At 46.7% G+C, this 19,654-nt stretch overlaps 1 protein-coding gene across 4 annotated transcripts in view; it reads left to right on the top strand.

Moving 5' to 3' along the window:
- Positions 1 to 6,853, top strand: part of rad51b (RAD51 paralog B) — a 521,470-nt gene extending 514,617 nt beyond the window's left edge. Inside the window, exon 9 of one of the 4 annotated variants that reach the window (XM_048538505.2) lies at positions 4,394 to 6,853. In XM_048538505.2, coding sequence (XP_048394462.2) covers positions 4,394 to 4,521 — 128 coding nt within the window. In that variant the 3' untranslated portion in view covers positions 4,522 to 6,853. The remainder of the gene's footprint in view (positions 1 to 4,393) is intronic. The other 3 variants (XM_048538503.2, XM_059649305.1, XM_048538504.2) reach the window with 3 other exon arrangements.
- The last annotated feature ends 12,801 nt before the right edge of the window (positions 6,854 to 19,654 follow it).

Genomic DNA, 19,654 nt, shown 5'->3' with positions numbered 1-19,654 from the left:
AGACACAGTTGAATCCTGACTCGCTGATTATTTTCTCTTGCGCTTAATTCTAAAGTGCTTGCCTAAAACGGTCACTTTATTTGACTCCAGGCTTACCCTGGGCCTTTAGTCATAGTGCCTGGTCAGCTGTTGAGGTTTAGTCTGATTTACTGAGAGTCAGATTTGCACATTATTATGGATTAAAATTACCTCCAAGTCCTGGGAAAGTGCCACAGAGTAAATCAGTCAGGGATCCCACTTCCAAGCGTCAATCTCCCAGCATCTTGGTCAAGATGTGAGCAGACTCGTCCATGGTATCGTGGGGAGTGGGTTGATCAGACTGATTTCAATGGCCATTTTTCCAAAGTGCTTCTTCAGCTGAAAAATGCATTGGAGCGTCGAGAGACTGCGAATGCGTTATATTAATACACTAAAAACAGAAAGCACTGACACACTGAGCAGGCCTGGCAGCAACCACAGAGACAGAAATAAAGTTAACACTTTACATCAATGAACAACATCGGAACTCACTGCATCATTTTGACAGATGAAGTTTGATGAAACAAGGTTGGAAGAGAACTTGCCATAGGACAAAAACTTGTTGGTTGAAATGATCTTATTCTGTGGTGTTCTAAGTAAGTTTGTGCAATGCTGCCAATGATTTTGTTCCCTTATATTAGTGTTAACTTCTGATCTTGCCTGGTTAAGTAGTTGATTCTTAAATTTATGCCATTTTAAAACAGTTAAAAATCTACTGAAATTCTAAATTTGTAACCAACTGCTGAATGACAAAGGTTAATAGGTGACACAGGTAGGAAAAAGTTATTAACTTTATTTGCAAGCACAGGACAGGCCTTCACTTGTTTCCTACCAAAGCAAGAAAGTAAGATTTATTTCATTAGAGGAGAGGCCTTAAAACTTTACGTAAGATAAACACCTGCTTGAGAAATGCAACAGTATGGAGTTGGAAAGTCAGCTTGTCTGATTGTTGAAGTCAAGTAAGGAGAGTTTAAGACGAAGGTGATTTGAAGGTTAAATTAAAACAGAAAAAATGCTGGGAAACCTCAGCAGGACCATCAGCATCTGCAAAGAGAGAGGGAGAGAATTCTTCAGGTCTGTGACTTTTCATCACAACGTCACCACATCCACAAGCATCCACTCCCTCCACCACTGACCCTCAGTTGCAGTGTGTACTATCTACAAGATGCACTGCAGAAATTCAGCCAAGATCCTCAGACCAGCACCTTTCAAACCCACAATCATCCTAAGGAGCACCACCACCTTCAAGTTCCCCTCCAAGCCACTCACCATCTTGACTTAGAAATTTATCACCATTTCTCCACAGTCGCTGGGTCCCAAAAGGTGTCAGTCAACCTCCAGCAAATGGACTGCAGCGGTTGGAGAAGGTAGCTCACCAACACCTTCTCAAGAGGCAGCTAGAGATCAGCACGAAATGTTATGCCATAAAATTTGGAGTTGCAAGGACGGAATCTCATTAGGTCGGTGTTGAATTCATTAAAAGAGTATTGGAGGTGGACGGAATAAAGCAATTTCCCTCTGGTGTGGATTAAGGAGTGAAAGAGCACAGTCTTAAAGTTAGACCAAGGCCAGTCAGAGTTGATGTCAGCAGACAGTCCTTCAGACAAAGTGGAGTGGAAATCTGGAATCCTCCCCCACCCCCGCAAAAAAAAAAGTTGTAGAGGCTGGGGGACAATTGAAGATTTCAGAAACAAAAGCAGAAAGTGCTGGTAACAGTTATTCAAGGTGGGAGCAATCAAGATAAACCAGGAAACTACAGGCCAGTCATTCTAATCTCAGGGTGAGCAAAGCATTGGAAGCAATTCTGAGGGACAGAATTAATATGTCTGGAATCAACCAAGATCAGTCAGCATGGTTTGTGAATGGGAGGTCAGGTTTGACCAATTTGATCGAATTTTTCAAAGAGAAAACCAGATGTGTAGATGAGGCTTTGACATGGTTCACTTGGACATCATCAAGGCATTTGGTAAGGTCCCACATGGGAAACCGAAAGCAAAGGTAAGAGCTTGGGGGATCCAAGGAAATTGGATGCAGAATTGGCTGAGGGGCAGGAAGCAGAGGGTGATGGTCGAGGGGGTGTTTTTGTCCAGTATGATTCTTCAGGGAGCCAGATTTGACTCAAATCATTAGTTCTATTTCTCTCACCACAGATACAACCTGACCTGAAGACTTTCGCCAGCTTTTGCTGTTTCTACTTCAGATCTCCAGCACCTCCAGTTCTTTGCTTTTATTTGAACATTTAGTTAAGTTGAATAGATTTTCACCGGACAGATGAATTCATGATTACAGATGTGAAGTAGAAAATGGGGTCGTGATACAGATATCCATGAGCTAATTAAATCATAGATCCAATTATAGAATCCCTCCAGTTTGGAAACAGGCTCTTCGGTCCAGCAAGTCGATACCAACCCTCAGAGCACCCACCCAAACCCATCCCCTGATAGCACTCAACTATGGGCAATTTAGCATGACCAATCCACCTAGCCCGCACATCTTTGGGCTGTGGGAGGAAACTGGAGCACCTGGAGGAAACCCACGCAGACACTAGGAGAATGTGTAAACCCCCATGAAATGGTCACCTGCGGGTGAAATTGAACTCGGGTCCCTGGCGCTGTGAAGCAGCAGTGCTAACCACTATGTGGTGGGACACCTCCAGGGAGCTGTACAGCTTCCTTCTTATCCCAGTATCCAATGAATGACATATAATGAAAGACACTTCTCAACATAATGATGCAGCTTAGAAACATGCAAATTGTCAGAACTAAAGATGTCTGAAGAAAGTAGATCTTGGAACAGAAAAGCAGGGTATTTTAATTAAGGTGATCAAGTTGTATGCTGAGTTTGAAATTGTAAATGTTTTGGATTCTTCAGCTAAAGTTCTTATGGTTTTGTCGTAAGCACTGTTTTTAGTGTATGTTTGATTATTGTACACTTAATATATCTGTGACGTGTGCAATTGATTTGCGCTTTTGTGTCTTGGGATTTGGGATTTGGATCTTTTTCCCAGGTTAGGGGAGTCTGAAACTAGAGAGCATAGATTTAAGGTGACAAGGGAAAGGTTTAAAAGGGTCCTAAGGAGCAACTTTTTCACGCAGAGGGTGGTGTGTGTATGGAATGAGCTGCCAGAGGAGGTGGTAGAGGCTGGTACAAGTACAGTGATTTAAAAGGCATCTGGATGGGTGCATTGAATAGGAAGGATTTAGCGGGATATGGGCCAAATGCTGGCAAATTGGACTATATTTTTAGGATATCTGGTCAGCACAGACAAGTTGGGCTGAAGGGTCTGTTTCCACGCTGTGCATCACTATGACTATTTGAGGGGAAAATAATTGTAAAAAGACATGCATGCACACACACTAACAGATTATACCAGTTAGAGTCCGAAAAGGTTAAACTTCTAGAAAGTGGGCTGACTGAGGTCTTTAAAATTATGAATAGGTTTGATAGGGGTGATGTACAGTAAATGACTCCACTTATTGGGGAAGTCTAAACTAAAGTCATAAACATAAGACAGACACTAATAAATCCAATATGGAATTCAGCAGAATATGGAAGTCATTACTGGAGTAGTTGAGTTGAATGGTAAGGATGCATTTAAATAGAATCTGGAGAAGTACTGCATTAGGGAGACTGGATTGTGGTCAGGGTGGAAACCTCTATCAGTTTTTGATACATTCTGGCCTCTATACAACTCCCCTTTAGGACGATGGGGCTGATTGAAGCACCTTCACTAAGGTTACACAAAATGCATAGCATAGAAACAGACCATTATTTATGCAGTATTTATGTTCAGTATGGGTCTCTTCCCATCCTACTTCACTTAATGCTTCTCCAGATTCCATTAAAATGCATCTTTGCTATTCACCTCAACTACTCTAGGAATGAGTTCTAACATTCTGCATACAGAAGTTCCTCCTGAATTCCATATTGGATTTATTAGTGACTGTCTTATGTTTTTGACTTTAGTTTAGGTTTCCCCAATAAGTGGAATCATTTACTGTATATTAAACCCATTCACAGTTTTAAAGACCTCAGTCAGCCCGTTCCTTAGCCTTCTTTAAAATTCTCAACCCTTTTGGGTTTCCCAATTGGTACAATCTCTTATTTGTGTGGGTATCATCCTTGTAAATCTTGTTGCACCTTTTCCAGTGTCTCCATGCCATTTTTACTCCAGTTCAGAATTGTGCAGAATTGTCTGAGAGAGAGATCAGCTAACACAGTACACAATGAGGATTTAATTAGCGTGACCGATTCCTGGGCTGAATGGTTGCAAGCTTCTTTGAGAATTTCCAGAAATTGTATTATTTGGCAGCCATACAATGGCATTGGTAATTCAGTACCCAGTTTAACACCTCTCTCTGTCTCTCCTATCCAGGTGAAGACAGCCAGTCTGGTTCGTCCACTGAGGGGACAGATCCCGGACTCCAGCCAATTGGAGTCCGGACCTCATTTGCTTACCGCTCAGACTGGGATCTGCCTGGCTTAACGCAGGCCAAGCCCTGACCAACCGAGGATTGCGTGTCAGCCCAAAATAGAGTTTATCCTGTTGATGGCATGGACCAAGGAATGTTAATCTTCTCCTGATGATGTTGGGACTGGGACTGTTCCGTGAACGGATAAGCATTTTGGAACGGGAAGGCATTACGGACTTGGACATCGTAACCCTTGAATTATTAGTTTGGGAATACGTAGACTGATGGCACAGAGTATGGAAACTGAAAGCTGTGCGTCCCAGTCAAATAAAAAAATGAAGGGAATAAAGCAAGGAGACGTCACCAAAGAACTGAGAAGAATTGTTGATAACCTGACTTCAGGGCCATCATCCGGCTGAGTTTTATCAAAGGTTTAGATCATTTGGAGTCAGGGTGTGCAGCTTAAACCAACCGCTAACAAGACAGGAACCCTAAAAGCTGAAAATGCACCATGACTGAGATTTGGAAGGCCCCAGGCTGGATTCCCAGACTGCCTAGGGGCACCAATCGGGCTGCTACACGTGGCTTCACAGCCTTTAAGATTGCCGAGGGCAAACTATCCAGCCAGAGCTTTCTGATCACAGTTCCGTAATCCCCGCTGGAAATAGCAGTTTAGGATGGGCCAATTTCTGAGAAGCTCATGATAGAATAACATGGGGTGGCGGGCGGTCTCTGTATTCATTTTGATCAAACAGGTGGGGTGATGTGAGGGATAGGGAGGTTGAGGAATCAGACAGGGTGAGGCAATGCTTGTTGGGTAGCTGGGTAGTAGAGGAGACACACTTAGAGGTGGGGGAGGGGTTGTGGTGGGCAGGGATGGAAACATTGACAGCATCCAATGTTTGAAGGAAGAGTTAGAAACAGCATTGCTGATTGTCCTATCTCCACAGTGAGATAAGTTAAACGAGTTTGAATTAACCTTTTGAAAGAGGGTGTGGGCCGACACAACCGGGAGCAACCTATTTCGGGACCACAGGGTTAACTGGCAAACCCTGACAACTCTGTCTGCATCTCCTATGGTACAAAAAAATTCTGTCAGGCCCCTGGATTCAGGGGCAGGGCTGACCAGAATGACAAGCAACATTTTATATAGAATGGATTAGCGTCAACCCTTTTGAACTTCATGCGTGTCCCCTTTACAGCTGTAAAATCACCTCTATCACAAATGAGCAATTTAATACAGAGAGGGACCAAGGGGCTCTCCAACATGAGTTACTGAAAATGAGGTAGAACTGAGTCCTGACAACAGGCCTTAAGAGCAGGGAATGTTGATTCAATCTCTCTTTGAGCTGCTGAAGACAACAGGAAGCCATGAAGCAATATCTGTGTCTCCATCGCAACAAGCAACGTCAAGAGTGATACTGGCCAGGAACAGTTTGGGCTTTGCTCCTGGCCTGCGATTCAGTGGTTGCTCCTGGACGTTTTATTGCACCACCTTCCACCTACGCAAACACAGTCTGATCAAACTAGCTTTTTTGCCCCATCTTCAGTCTCACATATCTAAGAAACACATTATGGAACAGGAGGAGCTTTGGAGCAATCATCATTTTCCAGGATCAACTCCAGGATTTGGCAACTCTAATCCAAGATAACACATTGTCCCTGCTCCTTGTTATTCTACTCAGGTGCCTAGAGGGTATAATACTCGCAAACTTGTCTCTGATTCCCACTTGTCATGCCTTGGATGCAGCAAAGTGTGTCTAATTGGCATGACGGTTTGGTGATAGACCATGACTAGTGTTTTCAGCCAAGTCATGCCAATAAAAAGTTATGTTAAAACAAGTATGTTGTATAATTTAATTGGCTGTGCATTGTACATAACCTTGGGAAGTTCTACTCACAGAAGTTTTGTACAAAGCGTTCACAACAGGAGGTATTGTGGCGGTGTTTACACAGACCCAGGAGTCAATGTTCACATTGTGCTTGTACACAGAACTGGGAATCAATGTTCACTCTGTACATGTACACGGAACCGGGAGTCAGTGTTCACACTGTGTGTGTACACAGAACATGGAGTCATTGTTTGCATTGTGCTTGTACTCAGAACTGGGAATCAATATTCACACTGTACACAGAACAGGAAGTCATTGTTCACCTTGTTCATGTACACAGAACCAGGAGTCAATGTTCACACTGTGTGTGTACACAGAACAGGAAGTCATTGTTCACACTGTGCATGTACAGAGAACCAGGAGTCAATGTTCACACTATGCACTTACACAGAACCAGGAGTCAGTGTTCACACTTTGCATGTACACAGAACCGGGAATCAGTGTTCATACTGTGTGAGCACAGACCTGAGAGTCTGTGTTTACAAGGTCTGTGTACAGACCCTAGAGCCAGCTTTTACACAGTATATGTACACATGGTGCATGTGTACAGATTTGAGAGTTAGTGTTTAGACATATAGACCTGTATTTACAAAGGGTGTACATATGTATATTTAGAGAATCACTGTTAACTGTGTGTATGTATATGTGTGTGTGTTATGTGTGAGAGAGTTCTGTTTCTGACTTGCCATTGGATTAATAACTACAGTCAGGAGGGTCCAGGTTCAAATCCCACCTGACCCAGTGGTTTTTCATAGCATGCCTGAACAAGTTCATTAAAAGAAAAACTTTTAAATCAGCTGTTTCTGTTCTGGGGCTCAGAATCCCTTCTTAGCTGATTCCCGTACGTATGTCATCAACATCCATTGCAGAATAGCTAATCTAGATTGGACAAATAATTATTAAAGTCAGTTTGAGTCTGAGATATTGGAGCCACATACAACAGAATCTGCGTTAGATACTGTCCTGAATCTGCTTCAAATTCCCTCAGCGCTTAAGCAACAAGAATCATACAGCGTCACACACCGCAGTGCTTTAACCCTGGCCTCCACCTCAATATTGAAGGTCAGTCTCTACATCTGTTTTATTGATGCCCTACTGAGCAGTACAGACTGGAGAGGTGCCAGGGTTAAATCTTGTGCTCAGTTAGCTGGTCATCAGCTGACGTGGGAATAACGATGCTCTCAATGTCTCTGGGCTGATGTTGGGATAAGAATAGTGTAGGGTTTGGGGATAAGTGAATTAGCCAGAGTTCCTTCTCCCAGTCACTATGTAACAACCAGTTCCATGGGTTGCTGATCCATGGGCAGTGGTTAAGCACAGTGCTGTAATCCATGGTGCAGTTACCTACCCAAGTTCATGTCTGAAAGATGGGCAGTAGGTAGCAGAGACTTGCTCGCTTCCTGCAAGTGTGACAGTCAGTCCTTGTAGGAGAATATTGGGAATGGTTAGCACATGTTCCTGTGCTTGTCTCATTTTGTAGACATTGGCAGGGCAGCAGGAAGAGATCAGCTGTGACCTTGCAAATGCTTTAAGTGAACGATGTGCACACAGTGGGGTACAGCCTCATGTCCTATCCTGTGCTGAGCGTCCTAAGGCACCATTTTCCAGGTGATTAGTTCAAATGGCTCCCCATTTGTCTTTTCAGGTGGAAATGCAAAATTCCATGGGGAGGCAATGGACTAGCAGCATTATCACTGGATTGTTAACCCAGAGACTCAGGTAGTGCTCTGGAGACCTGGGTTTGAATCCCGCCATGGCCGATGGAATTTCAGTTTAATAAAAATCTGGAATTAAGAGTTTAATGATGACTGTAAATCCATGGTTGATTGCGGCACCGGAGCTAAGTGGTTAGCGGTGCTGCCTCGGGTTCGATTTTATCCTTGGGCGACTGTGTAGAGTTTACACTTTCTCCCCATGTCTTTGTGGGTTTCCTCTGGGTGCTCCCGTTTTCTCCCACAGTCCATAGATGTGCAGGTTAGGTGGATTGGCCATACTAAATTGTCTGTAGCGTCTAGGAATGTGCAGGCTAGGTGTAAATTAGCCATGGGAAATGCAAGGTCCCAAGGATGGGGTAACAGGAGTGGTCTGGGGTGGGATGCAGTTCAGAGGGCTGGGGCAGACTCAATGGGCTGAATGGCCTGCTTCCACTCATGAATATTTAAAGAAGATAAAGGTCATTTTCCTGGAGTCCTGGCTAGTGCTTATCCTCAAGCCACATCATTGAAATAGATCACCTGTTTGGATGTTGCTGTGGGCAAATTGGCTCCCTGATTACAATGCATCAAAGTATTTCATTGGCTAAAATGTTTGGAATCCAAAATATAAATGCTAACTTTTTTCTTTCTGCAGAACAGGCCAATTGTGACTGGTTGTGTACCGTACTCCTCCTCCCTCAATCCATCATTGACTATAGCCTGGAATGTCATGTCCTCCTTGAGCCCCCAATACTCTCTATATCTCTATTGACTGTACATCTCCAATCTCCTCTGTTCACTTCCATGTCCTTGAAAATCTCTCACCTCCTAAAACACTCTTAGGGAATTCCATGTTGGAACCCCTACAAATGGCTTTTCCACCTATCACCAAAATGATTTTTGTCAGAATCACAAATAACATGCTTAGTAACTGTGACAAAGTTAACTATCCTTCCTCATCCTTCTTGACCTGTCTGCAGGCTTTGACATAGTTGAGCATACTCCAGTGCTTCTAACCTGTCAGCCCACTGAGTGAGCCTACACACTCCTGTTTCCATTCATCTAGTAGCCACAGAGTCACATCCAGTCATTTGTCTCCCTACCCCTGCACATAATTCCAAGGATCTACCCTTGTTCCCCTTCTATTACTCGATAGAATGTGCTCCCCTTCAGCCGAAATACAACCCCCATTTCCAACTGATAATTCTATCTCAGTGCCTGCTTTCTTGACCCTTCCCCTGCCCCCAAACTGTTTCCCCAATGCCCAGTTCTGGGTGATTTCCTCCAGCAAAAGCTATTGTCTTCAATCCTCATGGCAAACAGTGCTCCATAGCATTTAACCCCACCGTTCTCACTGGCAGCTGGTAGCATCTGAACTGGAGTGTTTGCGTACTTGATGTCAAGTCACTGACAGCCATCTATTTTCATCTTTGTAACAGTGTCCTGCTCCACGCTTACCTCGTTCAGCTCATCTGCCAATGAAACATTCGTCCCTGCCTTTGTTAACTGTGCACTCAACCACTCTAATGCTCTCTTGGCTGACTTTCATCGTTCTATCCTCCATTAACTTGAGGTCTGCTGCCCATAACCCAATTCAGGCACTAGCCCATGTCAGCTCTCACCCCGTGCCCTCACAGGCCTTTTTGAAACTCTCATCCTCACTTTCAGATTCCTCCATGGCTTCACCCTTATATCTCCGACCCTGCAAAAGTTCAGGATGTCTGCACTCTTGCGATTCCAGTGTTCTTCACATCCCCAACTTCAGTTGCCCTCCTGCCAGGTTTTGGGTTTTGATGCTCCTGTGAAGTGCCTTAAGGTGTGTTTAGAATGTTAGAAAGGTGATACGTAAATGAAGCTGTTGCAAAATGTTGCATCACCTGCATGGTAAAGGAAGCACGGCTGGTTTGTTCTCATCTACCACAACCTTCTGACTCACAACTTATGCATTCCTCTTAGTCATTGACGAGCAGACATCAAACAATGCATCCTTTAACAAAAGCAGAAGCTGCTGGGAAAAGCTGAGCAGGTCTGGCAGCATTTGTGAAGAGAGAATGTGTTTCAGGTCACGTGACCCTTCCTCAATGTTCCCTTTGAGGCCGTAAGACAAGGAGCAGAAATTAGGCCATTCAGTCTATCAAGCACTCTGCCACCCAGTCATGGGTGTTAAGTTCTCTCAACCCTATAACCCTTGACAATCAGGAACCTGTCTATTACCACCTTAAGATGAGCAGGCACCCAAGAGCTTCCATATATAGAATCCATACAGAGTAGGAGCAGGCCTATCAAATCCACGGTCACCCTCCAAAGAATATCCCATACAGACTGCACCCCCCCCCCCCCCCCCCCCACCCATCCTAGCCCTGCATTTCCCACGGTCAGTCCACCCAATCTGCACATCATTGGACTGTTTGGGGGTTGAGGCGGGGAAGGCTGCCAGAGCACCCAGAGGGAACCCATGCAAACACAGGGAGAACATGCAAACCCCACACGGTTACCTGAGGATGGGTTTGAACCTGGGTACCTGGCACCTTTAGGCAGCAGTGCTAGCCAATGAGCTACCATGCTGTCACACAAATCAAAATCAAGTTAGCCCCTGTAGCTTGCCTAGCATGTTGGTCGTGCAAAAAGATCATAAAGAGATAGGCACTTATATCAATCACTTGCGCAGAGTAAAAATAAAGTTAAAAGGTGTGTTGCTTTCAAGTCCACTCTCAAAGGCTCTGTCAAAATGGAACGGCTTTAAATTGTTCAGAGTCCTGCGTCAGCTGGCATTTCAGTCAACATGCTACTGGCCAGCAGAGGGCGCTCACTGGTCAGCTATGCCTCAGGTCAGGACACTGAAGGCAAAGATCTGGAAAAGGGACCAGGGTGAGGGGGGAGGAGATGACTGATACTTTGAGAATCATTTGCCCCGCGACAACCTGCCCCAGCTTGCACACCCAGAGGGGCACATTCTTCTTTATTGGAAGCTACAGATATCCTCATGGCTTCTCTGTCTAGTGGCTAGATTTTAACTACTCTGTATGGTAAATCTGATGGTGACATAGCCACTTCTGGACACTCATATTCCTGGAGGCTCCCAATTCTGTAACTCCCTCCCCAGTCAATCAGCCTCTGCATCCCACCCCTTGTCCCTCTCCAATTATTTCATAACTAATATCAGGATTACACTTTTATCCCAATCTCTGATTTGTTTTAGTTTCCCTCTATGGTTAGGACCCGAATGTCTTAAACACTGGGAGAGTGCTGCCTCCTTTTCATTTATTTGTTTAGAAAAATAGCTTACAGAATGAGAATTGACAGCACTCACACACACAGGGAACTGGAACAAAAGTCAAAGCACAAATCAATATTAAAATATGATGATGCGGACTCTGCCTCTCCAAGGGCACCTTGGTGCAGATGTACCCTGAGAACAGAGCCAGGTGGCAGGCACAGGGACCCCCTCAGTCGTCCACTGCTTGGCCACTATGGCCAGGCCAAAGGGCAGAGCAGGCCTCCATGGGAATCTGCTACACCCTACGTCCCCCCGCGCCAGTGACACCAGGTGCCCAGGGATCAGGAATGTGGGACTGAAATGCTTATACACAGACAGTCCACAGACCTCTTGAGGCCCCAGAAATGACAGGCAGCCTGGGATTCTGTGAATGTATTATCACTATTAACACTGTTCTGTCACAGCGCCAGGCACCCAGGCTCGATTCCACCCTCAGTCTGTGTGCAGTTTGCACATTTTCACATCTGCATGGGCTTCCTCCTGGTGCTTCGGTTTTCTCCCATAGTCCAAAGATATACAGGTTAGGGTCGATTATCCATGAGAAATGCAGGGTTACAGGGATAAGGTGGTGGGGAGGGGTGGGTCTGACTGGGATGCTCTTTGGAGGGTTGGTGGGGACTCGATGGGCTGCATGACCTATTTCCACACTGTAGGCGGTTCCATAAAAACCCGGAGAGTAGGTAGCACAGCAGCAGGCCGTCCAGGAAAACCCTCCTCACCCAAATGGAGGATGGAGGGAATTTCCTCCAGATGTTTCAAGGAGACCCGGAGGGGTCTGAGCCAACGTGATCTTGTGCCAGAACCAGGGCTGTGTTTTAGGTGGAAGCAAGCCCACCGCACAGTTGAACCACCTTAAATGCTGCGGGTTGCTTTAGGAATGAGGCTGATAGGCTTCCGAGCGGCATTGGCTGTGCCCTGACCTGGTGCCCACCCAACCAGTTCTTGCAGTGATATCCAGCCTGACCCTCGGGCGACTGGCACGCCCCCGTGTCCCCGTGTCAGTTCGCCCGAGCGGCCCGGGCCCTCTCCTCCACCAGCTGCTGAAAACCGCAACGGCAGATGGTGCCACCCCTCCTGACGGAGAGCTCTGGCGTGAAATGACCGTGGCCCAAACCTCGGTATGAAGATCCTGAGGGGTCCGCAAACGGGTGAGAGGATGCCATTGAGGACGTGCATTTGACAAATGAAGGAAGTCACCTGGCTCCGCCGTCTGGGAAGGTTGTGCCCATAAAAGGGGTCATCGCAGGACCTCAGAAAGGGAGAGACCCCACCTTGGGAGGGAGAGGGTGGCACAGTCAGACTAGTGTCTGACTGGCCTGGCCTCCTGAAGCTGGTTACTCAGTTCCAACGGTCCCGAAAGGAATCTGTAAGCACCTTCTGTAACTTCCGTGACCAACTCCACCAAGGGTGGGATCAAAGTGACCGACTGGCGCCACAACATGTGGTTTGACGGCTGGTTCATGACCAGTGGTCCCCTACTTTCTGAGGAAGGGTCAGCGGGCCCAAAACGTTAACTCCAATCTTCTCTTCTCAGACGCCGCCGCACCTGCTGAGCTTTTCCAGCAACTTCTCATTTTTTTTGTTCCTGACTTAACAGCGTCTGGAGTTCTTTCGGGTTTCGTGACCACTGCTGGTCTCGTGCAGGACCCAGTCGGACCTGCCCTGTACTCAGCCTCAAGGGTGACGTTGGCCTCCAGTTCCTGCCTGATTGCCAGCCCAGGGGGCTCCCCTGGCAGGGAGTCCATTGACACTGAGTAACCACTGTCTGGCACACATTCCTTGGTTGACCCTTGCGGAGGATGTTCCAGAGTGCATCTCCTACCACTGTTGCATCCTCCACAGACCAACTGGGTCCAATAACATGAGGAGTTATCAGTGTAAGACGGGAGGGGAGCGGGTGGGGGGGGGGGGGGGGGAACCACTGTCTAAAAGGCCTGGATACGGGAGACATGGCGAAGGTGTTTCCAGTAGTAGGACAGACCAGGACTCGAGGGCACAGCCTCAGGGTGAAGGGATGACCCTTTAGAACTGAGATGAGGAAGAATTTCTTCAGCCGGAGGATGATGAATCTGTGGAACACACTGCTACAGAAGGCTGTGGAGGTCAAGTCGTTGAGTGATTTGAAGACAGAGATAGATAGGTTCTTAATTAGTAATGGATCAAGGGTTATGGGGAGAAGGCAGGAGAATGAGGTTGAGAAATATATTGGCCACTTTCGAAGGGTGGAGCAGACTCAATGGGCCAAATGGCCTAATTTTGCTCCTATATCTTACTATCTTATGGTCCTTATGAAGGATACCTTGTCTTTGATTCGCAGAGTATCAGGTTTCAAACCCTCACCTATTAAAGTGCTCTGGTCTGTCTTGAACCACCCCGTCAGGTTGCTCTATGTGGAAGGACCTGTCACAGGTCGGTGCAGGGAATGTAGCATCTAGATGCTCTCATGAGTCCAGATTAGCCGTGAGTGCATTCTACCAGATCTCAAGGGGCAAGTCCCCAGGACGTTCAGATACAACCTCAGAAACAGCTATGTTTGGGTTCAGCAGGAAGGTTTAAGAAGCAGAGAGCTGCCCCTCTCATGGTGCAGGGCTGTTATTGCTCTGCTGTCAAACGGCCATCTCTGGCTTCTTACAATAAACTGGCATCCGGTCTCCCGTCTCAGCAGATTACAAAACCTTCGTCAGCACAATGTCTTCCTGCCTTGGCACTGTGCTGGCCTACATGACTCAACCACTACATGACCAGTCCTACACTGGCCTGGATACTACATACCATCCACCTAGTCTGGAATATGACCCACCTCTCACAGAGGACTGTCTGCTGTCTTCCCTGTCCCTTGATCAGCATAGGGTTCTGGATAGGGTGGATTGTGACCATTTATCCTGGACTTTAAGAGTATTTGGGCTCAGGATGGAGTTTATTGCCCAGATTTGACCTCTGCACAGTACTGTAGAGTGTCAAATTAAGGTTAGTGGGCCTTGACAACACCCCTTCACTTTGAAGAGGAGTGTGACAGGACTGGGTACAGGTTCATAGTTCGTTGAGTGTGAAGTCAGTGGAAGACAGGGTAGCGTTTGGCGTGCTTGCCTTTATCGGTCAGTGTACTGAGTATAGCAGTTAGTATGTCATGTTGTGACTGTACAGGACATTGTTTTGGCCAAGTTTGAATTTACTGCATTCAACTCTGGTCTCCTGGCTGTGGGAAAGATGTTGTTAAACTTGAAAGGGTGCAGAAAAGATTTAAAAAGACATTGCCAGGGTTGGAGAGTTTGAGCTATAGAGAGAGGCTGAATAGGCCGGAGCTATTTTCCCTGGAACGTCAGAGGCTGAGGGGTGACCTTGTAGAGGTTTATAAAGTCACGAGGGGCGTGGTGAATAGCCAAGGTCTTTTTCGCAGTGTAAGGGATTCCAAAACTAGAGGGCATAAGTTTAAGGTGAGAGGGGAAAGATTTAAAAGGGAGCTAAGGGGCAACATTTTCATACAGAGGGTGGTGCGTGCATGTAATGAGCTGCCAGAAGAAGTGGTGGAGGCTGGTACAGTTACAATATTGAAAGGGCATCTGGATAGAAAGGGTTTAGAAGGATATGGGCCGAATGCTGGCAACTGTGACTAGGTTAGTTTAGGATATCTGGTTGGTGTGGTCGAGTTGGGCTAAAGGGTTTGTTCCCACACTGAATATCTCATTGGAATGGCCAGTGGAGCCATTCCTGTACATCTCCTGGAGGAGGTTGTCAGATTTGGTTCTGTCTGGGCTGGCTGGGATGTTCATGGGTCGGGTGGGGTGGAGGGGCACACGCAAAGTGGCTCCTAAAACCTTTCTAAAACTTTCAATAAGATCCCCATCATCCTTCTAAACTCCACCAAGTACAGACCCGGAGTCCTCAAACATTCCTCATAAGACAACCCCTTCATTGCCGGGATCATTCATGTAAACCTCCTCTGAACCCCCTCCAATGTAAGCATGTTCTTCCTTAGATGCGGGGCCCAAATCTGCTCACGATATTCCACATCTGGTCTGACCAGAGCCTTGTACAGCCTCAGCAGTATATCTCAGCTCTTGTTTTTGAGCTCGCTCAAAACCAAAGCTGAGATTGTGCTTACCTTCCTGACCACCAACTGACCCTGCATGTTAACCCGATGAGAATCCTGAACTAGGACTTCTCCCCACTTAGAAAATAGTCTGCACCTCTATGCTTCCTACTAAAGTGCATAACCTAACACTTTTCCACATTGTATTCCATCTGCCCCTTCTTTGCCCACTTTCCTTGCCTGTCTAAATCCTTCTGCAGCCTCCCCACTTCCTCAACAAGACCAGTCTGTCCATCTATCTTTGTGTCATCTGCAAACACAGCAACAATGCATCTGTTCCTTTGCCCAGATCGCTAAAGCATAACCTGAATAGTTGTGGTCTCTACACCGATTCCTGTGGAACTCCACTGGTCACCAGCTGCCATCCTGAAAAAGACCCTTTAATCCCCACCTCTCTGCGTTTGGCCAGTCAGCCCAATCCTCCACCCATCCCGGTACCTTCCCCTAACGCTATGGGCTCTTATCTTATTTAGCAGCCTCCTGTGCGGCACCTTGTCAAAGTCCTTCTGGAAATCCAAATAAATCACACCCACTGGCTCTCCTCTGTGTAACTTGTTCATTACTTCCTCAAAGTGTTCTGACAGATTTGTCAGGTATGACCTTCCCTTGAAGAAGCTGTGCGCTGACTCAGCCCTATTTTACCATGCACTTCCAAGTAATCCACAATCTTGTCCTCAATAATGCAGTCTAAAATCTCAACATTGACGGAGGCCAGGTTAACTGGCCTATAATTTCCTGCCTTCTGTGACAATAGAATCTAAATCGAAACCAATGCCTGTACAACCCCCTTCAGCTATCTCCTTCAGTATCCTGGGGTGATTTGATTTGATTTATTATTGTCATGTGTACCTATGTACAGTGAGAAGTTTTGTTTTGCATGCAGTACGGACAGATCATGTCATACCAAGTTCATTAGCGTAATAGATCAGAGCGAAGGATACAATGCTACTTCCGCAGAGAAGGTGCACAAAGAACGAGCTCAGTATTAAATTTAAAATTTGACAGGTCCATTCAGTAATCTAATAAAAGAAAGGAAGAAGCTGTTCTTAAGTCTGTTGGTGCGTGTGTTTAAAGTCTTTTACCTTCTGCTGGACGCTAGAGGTTGGAAGAAATTATAACTGAGGTGGGGGCCGTCTTCGATGATGTTGGCTGTTACCCTGAGGCAGCAAGAAGTTTAGATGGAGTCACTGGATGGAAGATTGGCCTGTGTGATGGTCTCGGCTGTGTTCACAACCTTCTGTAGTTTCTTAACGGTCCTGGGCAGAGCAGTTGACATACCAATGTGTGATGCATCTGGATAGAATACTTTCTGTGGTGCATCTATAAAAATTGGTCAGAGTATTTATGGACATACTGAATTTACTTAGCCTCCTGAGGAAGTAGGGGCGTTGTTGTGCTTTCTTGACCGTCATATCAACTTGGGTGGACCTGGACAGATTGTCAGTGATCGTCACTCCCAGGAACTTGCCAAGGAACTTCAAGCTCTTGACCATCTCCACCTCGGCACCATTGATGCATACGGGGTGTGCCCTCCAGCCCGCTTCCTGAAGTCAATGACCAGCTCTTTCATTTTGCTGACGTTGAGGGAGAGATTGTTATATTTAAACAACACCACCAGAAGCTCTCTGTCTCTTTCCTGTATTCTGCCGCTTCATTGTTCAGCGGCCTACAACAGTGGTGTCATCAGCAAACTTGTAAATGGAGTTGGGGCGGAATTTGGTGGCGCATTCGTGAATGTTTAAAGAGTGTAGTAGGGGCTAAGTTCACAGTCTTGCGAGGGCTAGATAAATTTTTGAACAGTAAAGGAATTAAGGGCTATGGTGAGTGGGCGGGTATGTGGAGCTGAGTCTCAAAAAAACAGCCATGATCTTATTAAATGGCGGGGCAGGCTCGAGGGGCCGGATGGTGTACTCCTGCTCCTAGTTCTTATGTTCTTAAAGTGACATCATCATCATCAAGGGGTCACGGGGAGCAGGTGGTCTCCCACTGGCCTCACCTTTCACTGAAAAGATGTCACTCCTTGGAAATGGAGGAAGCTGCTACACAGAGCCTCCCGTCCACCGAAGAGATGGTGGTGCCACCTGACAGCCCCTCTCCCACCCTACCCTCTTAGGACAGAGGACACAAGCCCACATCTGCACCTCTCCACAACTAGGCCAGGCTGGGAACTGTGTCAGCGGGGCTACTCAGTCACCAGGTTGGTGACAGAAAGGGGGAATGGGAGACGGGTATCCTGTTTTCCCCCTCCCAGATTTTCACACTCTCTACCTTGGGGTGAAATTTAGACCTGTTCCAGGAGCATTCCATTTGACCCAATCTTCATGTCAACCAGCTAAGAGTCACCATTGCAGATACCCCTTGGGGGTGCATGTCACCTTTAACTCCCTTTGGAGTCTAGTGAGAGCCACCTTGAGCTGCCTGTTGTCATCATGTTCCAACTCAGGGGCTTTCCAGGCCATGTGGGCACAGCCATCATGGACTCCATTGCAAAGACATTACAGGGTCTGAAAGTGAAGGAAGGCAATGGATGCCACCTTGCCAGTGAGGTGATGGACACTCTGATGCTTACCACCTATCGTCTTTTTTTCACTCATTCATGGGGCATGAGTGTCGCTGCCTGGCCAGCACTCATTGCCCGTCCATTGTTGCCCTTGAGAAGGTGGTGGCGAGCTGCCTCCTTGAACCTCTGCAGTCCACATATTTCACCATTCTTCGCCATTGAGGAAGCCTTGGCCATTTTGGAGATGAGTCTCCGCGGTTTATTTGATGGATCCCAGCTGGACAAGGAAGGGTGGAGGTGGCGGGGGCTTGGGCGGGGTGCTTGCTGATGGTGGAATTGGGAGGATGTGAGCAAGGCTCGCATGCTGGTTTTCCGTCAGAAATTTGTGCACGGCTCGACAAAAGAGGCGGAAATCCAGGACTGAGGAGCTGCTCAGGACCCGGAATCACCTCTCAGTCAGACCAGCAAGAAGCCAGCGCTGCGGGAGGTGTATGAGGAGAAGAAGGGAAAGGAGCTGCCACTTGTGGGGGACCCGGGGCGTGAGCGTGAGGTCACGGACCCAGTTCTTGCAGGATCTGGTCCACGCCTCCCCCTCCTTCGACTCGCCGAGTAAAGTCAAGGGGTCCATCAGCAGCTCACATAACCAATGCTGCAGATCGGGCTTTAAACTAAATAGCAGGGAGGGTGGGGTGTGGGGTATTGGGGGTGGGTTTGGCTGCATGGAAATTTATCGATAAAGTTAAAGTTGGGGGGGAGGGCTCAGCAAGGGTTATGAAAGATTCCAGAACAAGTAAATGGACACAGAGTATGGAAAGTGACAGAAATGTAACTTCAGACACAGGGGACAACTGTGCGCAGTGTGGGGGTGGGGCACAGTCAATACGGGACTGAGGGTGTTATACTTAAATGTGCACAGTATACAAAACGAGGTAAATGAGCTGGTAGTGCAGATTGAAATTGACAGGTACAATGTTGTGGGCATCACAGAGGCATAGCTTCGACGGGGTCAGGGCTGGGAACGAACTATCCAAGAATACACGTCCTATCAAACATGCAGGCAGATGGGTGGAGAGGGTGGGGTTTCCTTGTTAGTAAGGTCTGAAATTAAATCGATAGCAAGAAGCAGTATGGGGTTGGAAGGTGGTAGAATCTGTGTGGGTAGATTTGAGGAAACACAAAGGATAAAAGGCGTTGATGGGAGTTATGTACAGGCCTCCCACCAGTAGTCAAATAAATCAGGAGACAAAAAGTCATGTAAGAAAGGCACTATTGCGATAATCATGGGGGAGCTTCAATATGCAGGTGGACTGGGAATGTCAGGTTGTTAGCGGATCCCAAGGTAAGGAATTTGTGCGATGTCTACAGGATGTTTTTTGGAGCAGCTTGCAGTAGAGCCCACTGTGGAACAGGCAATTCTGGATTTGGGGATGTGTAATGAGGCACTTGATTAGGGAGTGTAAGGTGAAGGAACTGGGGGTAGTGATCATAGTATGATTAATTCAGCCTGCAGTTTAAGGGGAAGAGACTTGAATGAGATTTAATGGTATTACAATTGACTAAAGTCAACTGCAAAGACGTGAGGGAGGGGCTAGCCAGAGTTGATAGGAAGGGGAGCCCCGCAGGGAAAATAGTGGAGCAGCAATGGCAGGAGTTTCTGGGCCTAATTCAGGAGGGACAGCAGAAATTCATCCCAAGGAAGAAGAAACATACTAAAGGAAGGACAAGATAAGCATTGCTAATAAGGGAAGTCAGGGACAGCATATAAGCAAAA

Source organism: Stegostoma tigrinum, chromosome 10, assembly GCF_030684315.1.
Source record: "Stegostoma tigrinum isolate sSteTig4 chromosome 10, sSteTig4.hap1, whole genome shotgun sequence".
Classification (NCBI taxonomy): domain Eukaryota; kingdom Metazoa; phylum Chordata; class Chondrichthyes; order Orectolobiformes; family Stegostomatidae; genus Stegostoma; species Stegostoma tigrinum.
The sequence above is the reverse complement of the archived record's forward strand: the minus strand, read 5'-3'. Positions and strand labels throughout refer to the sequence as shown.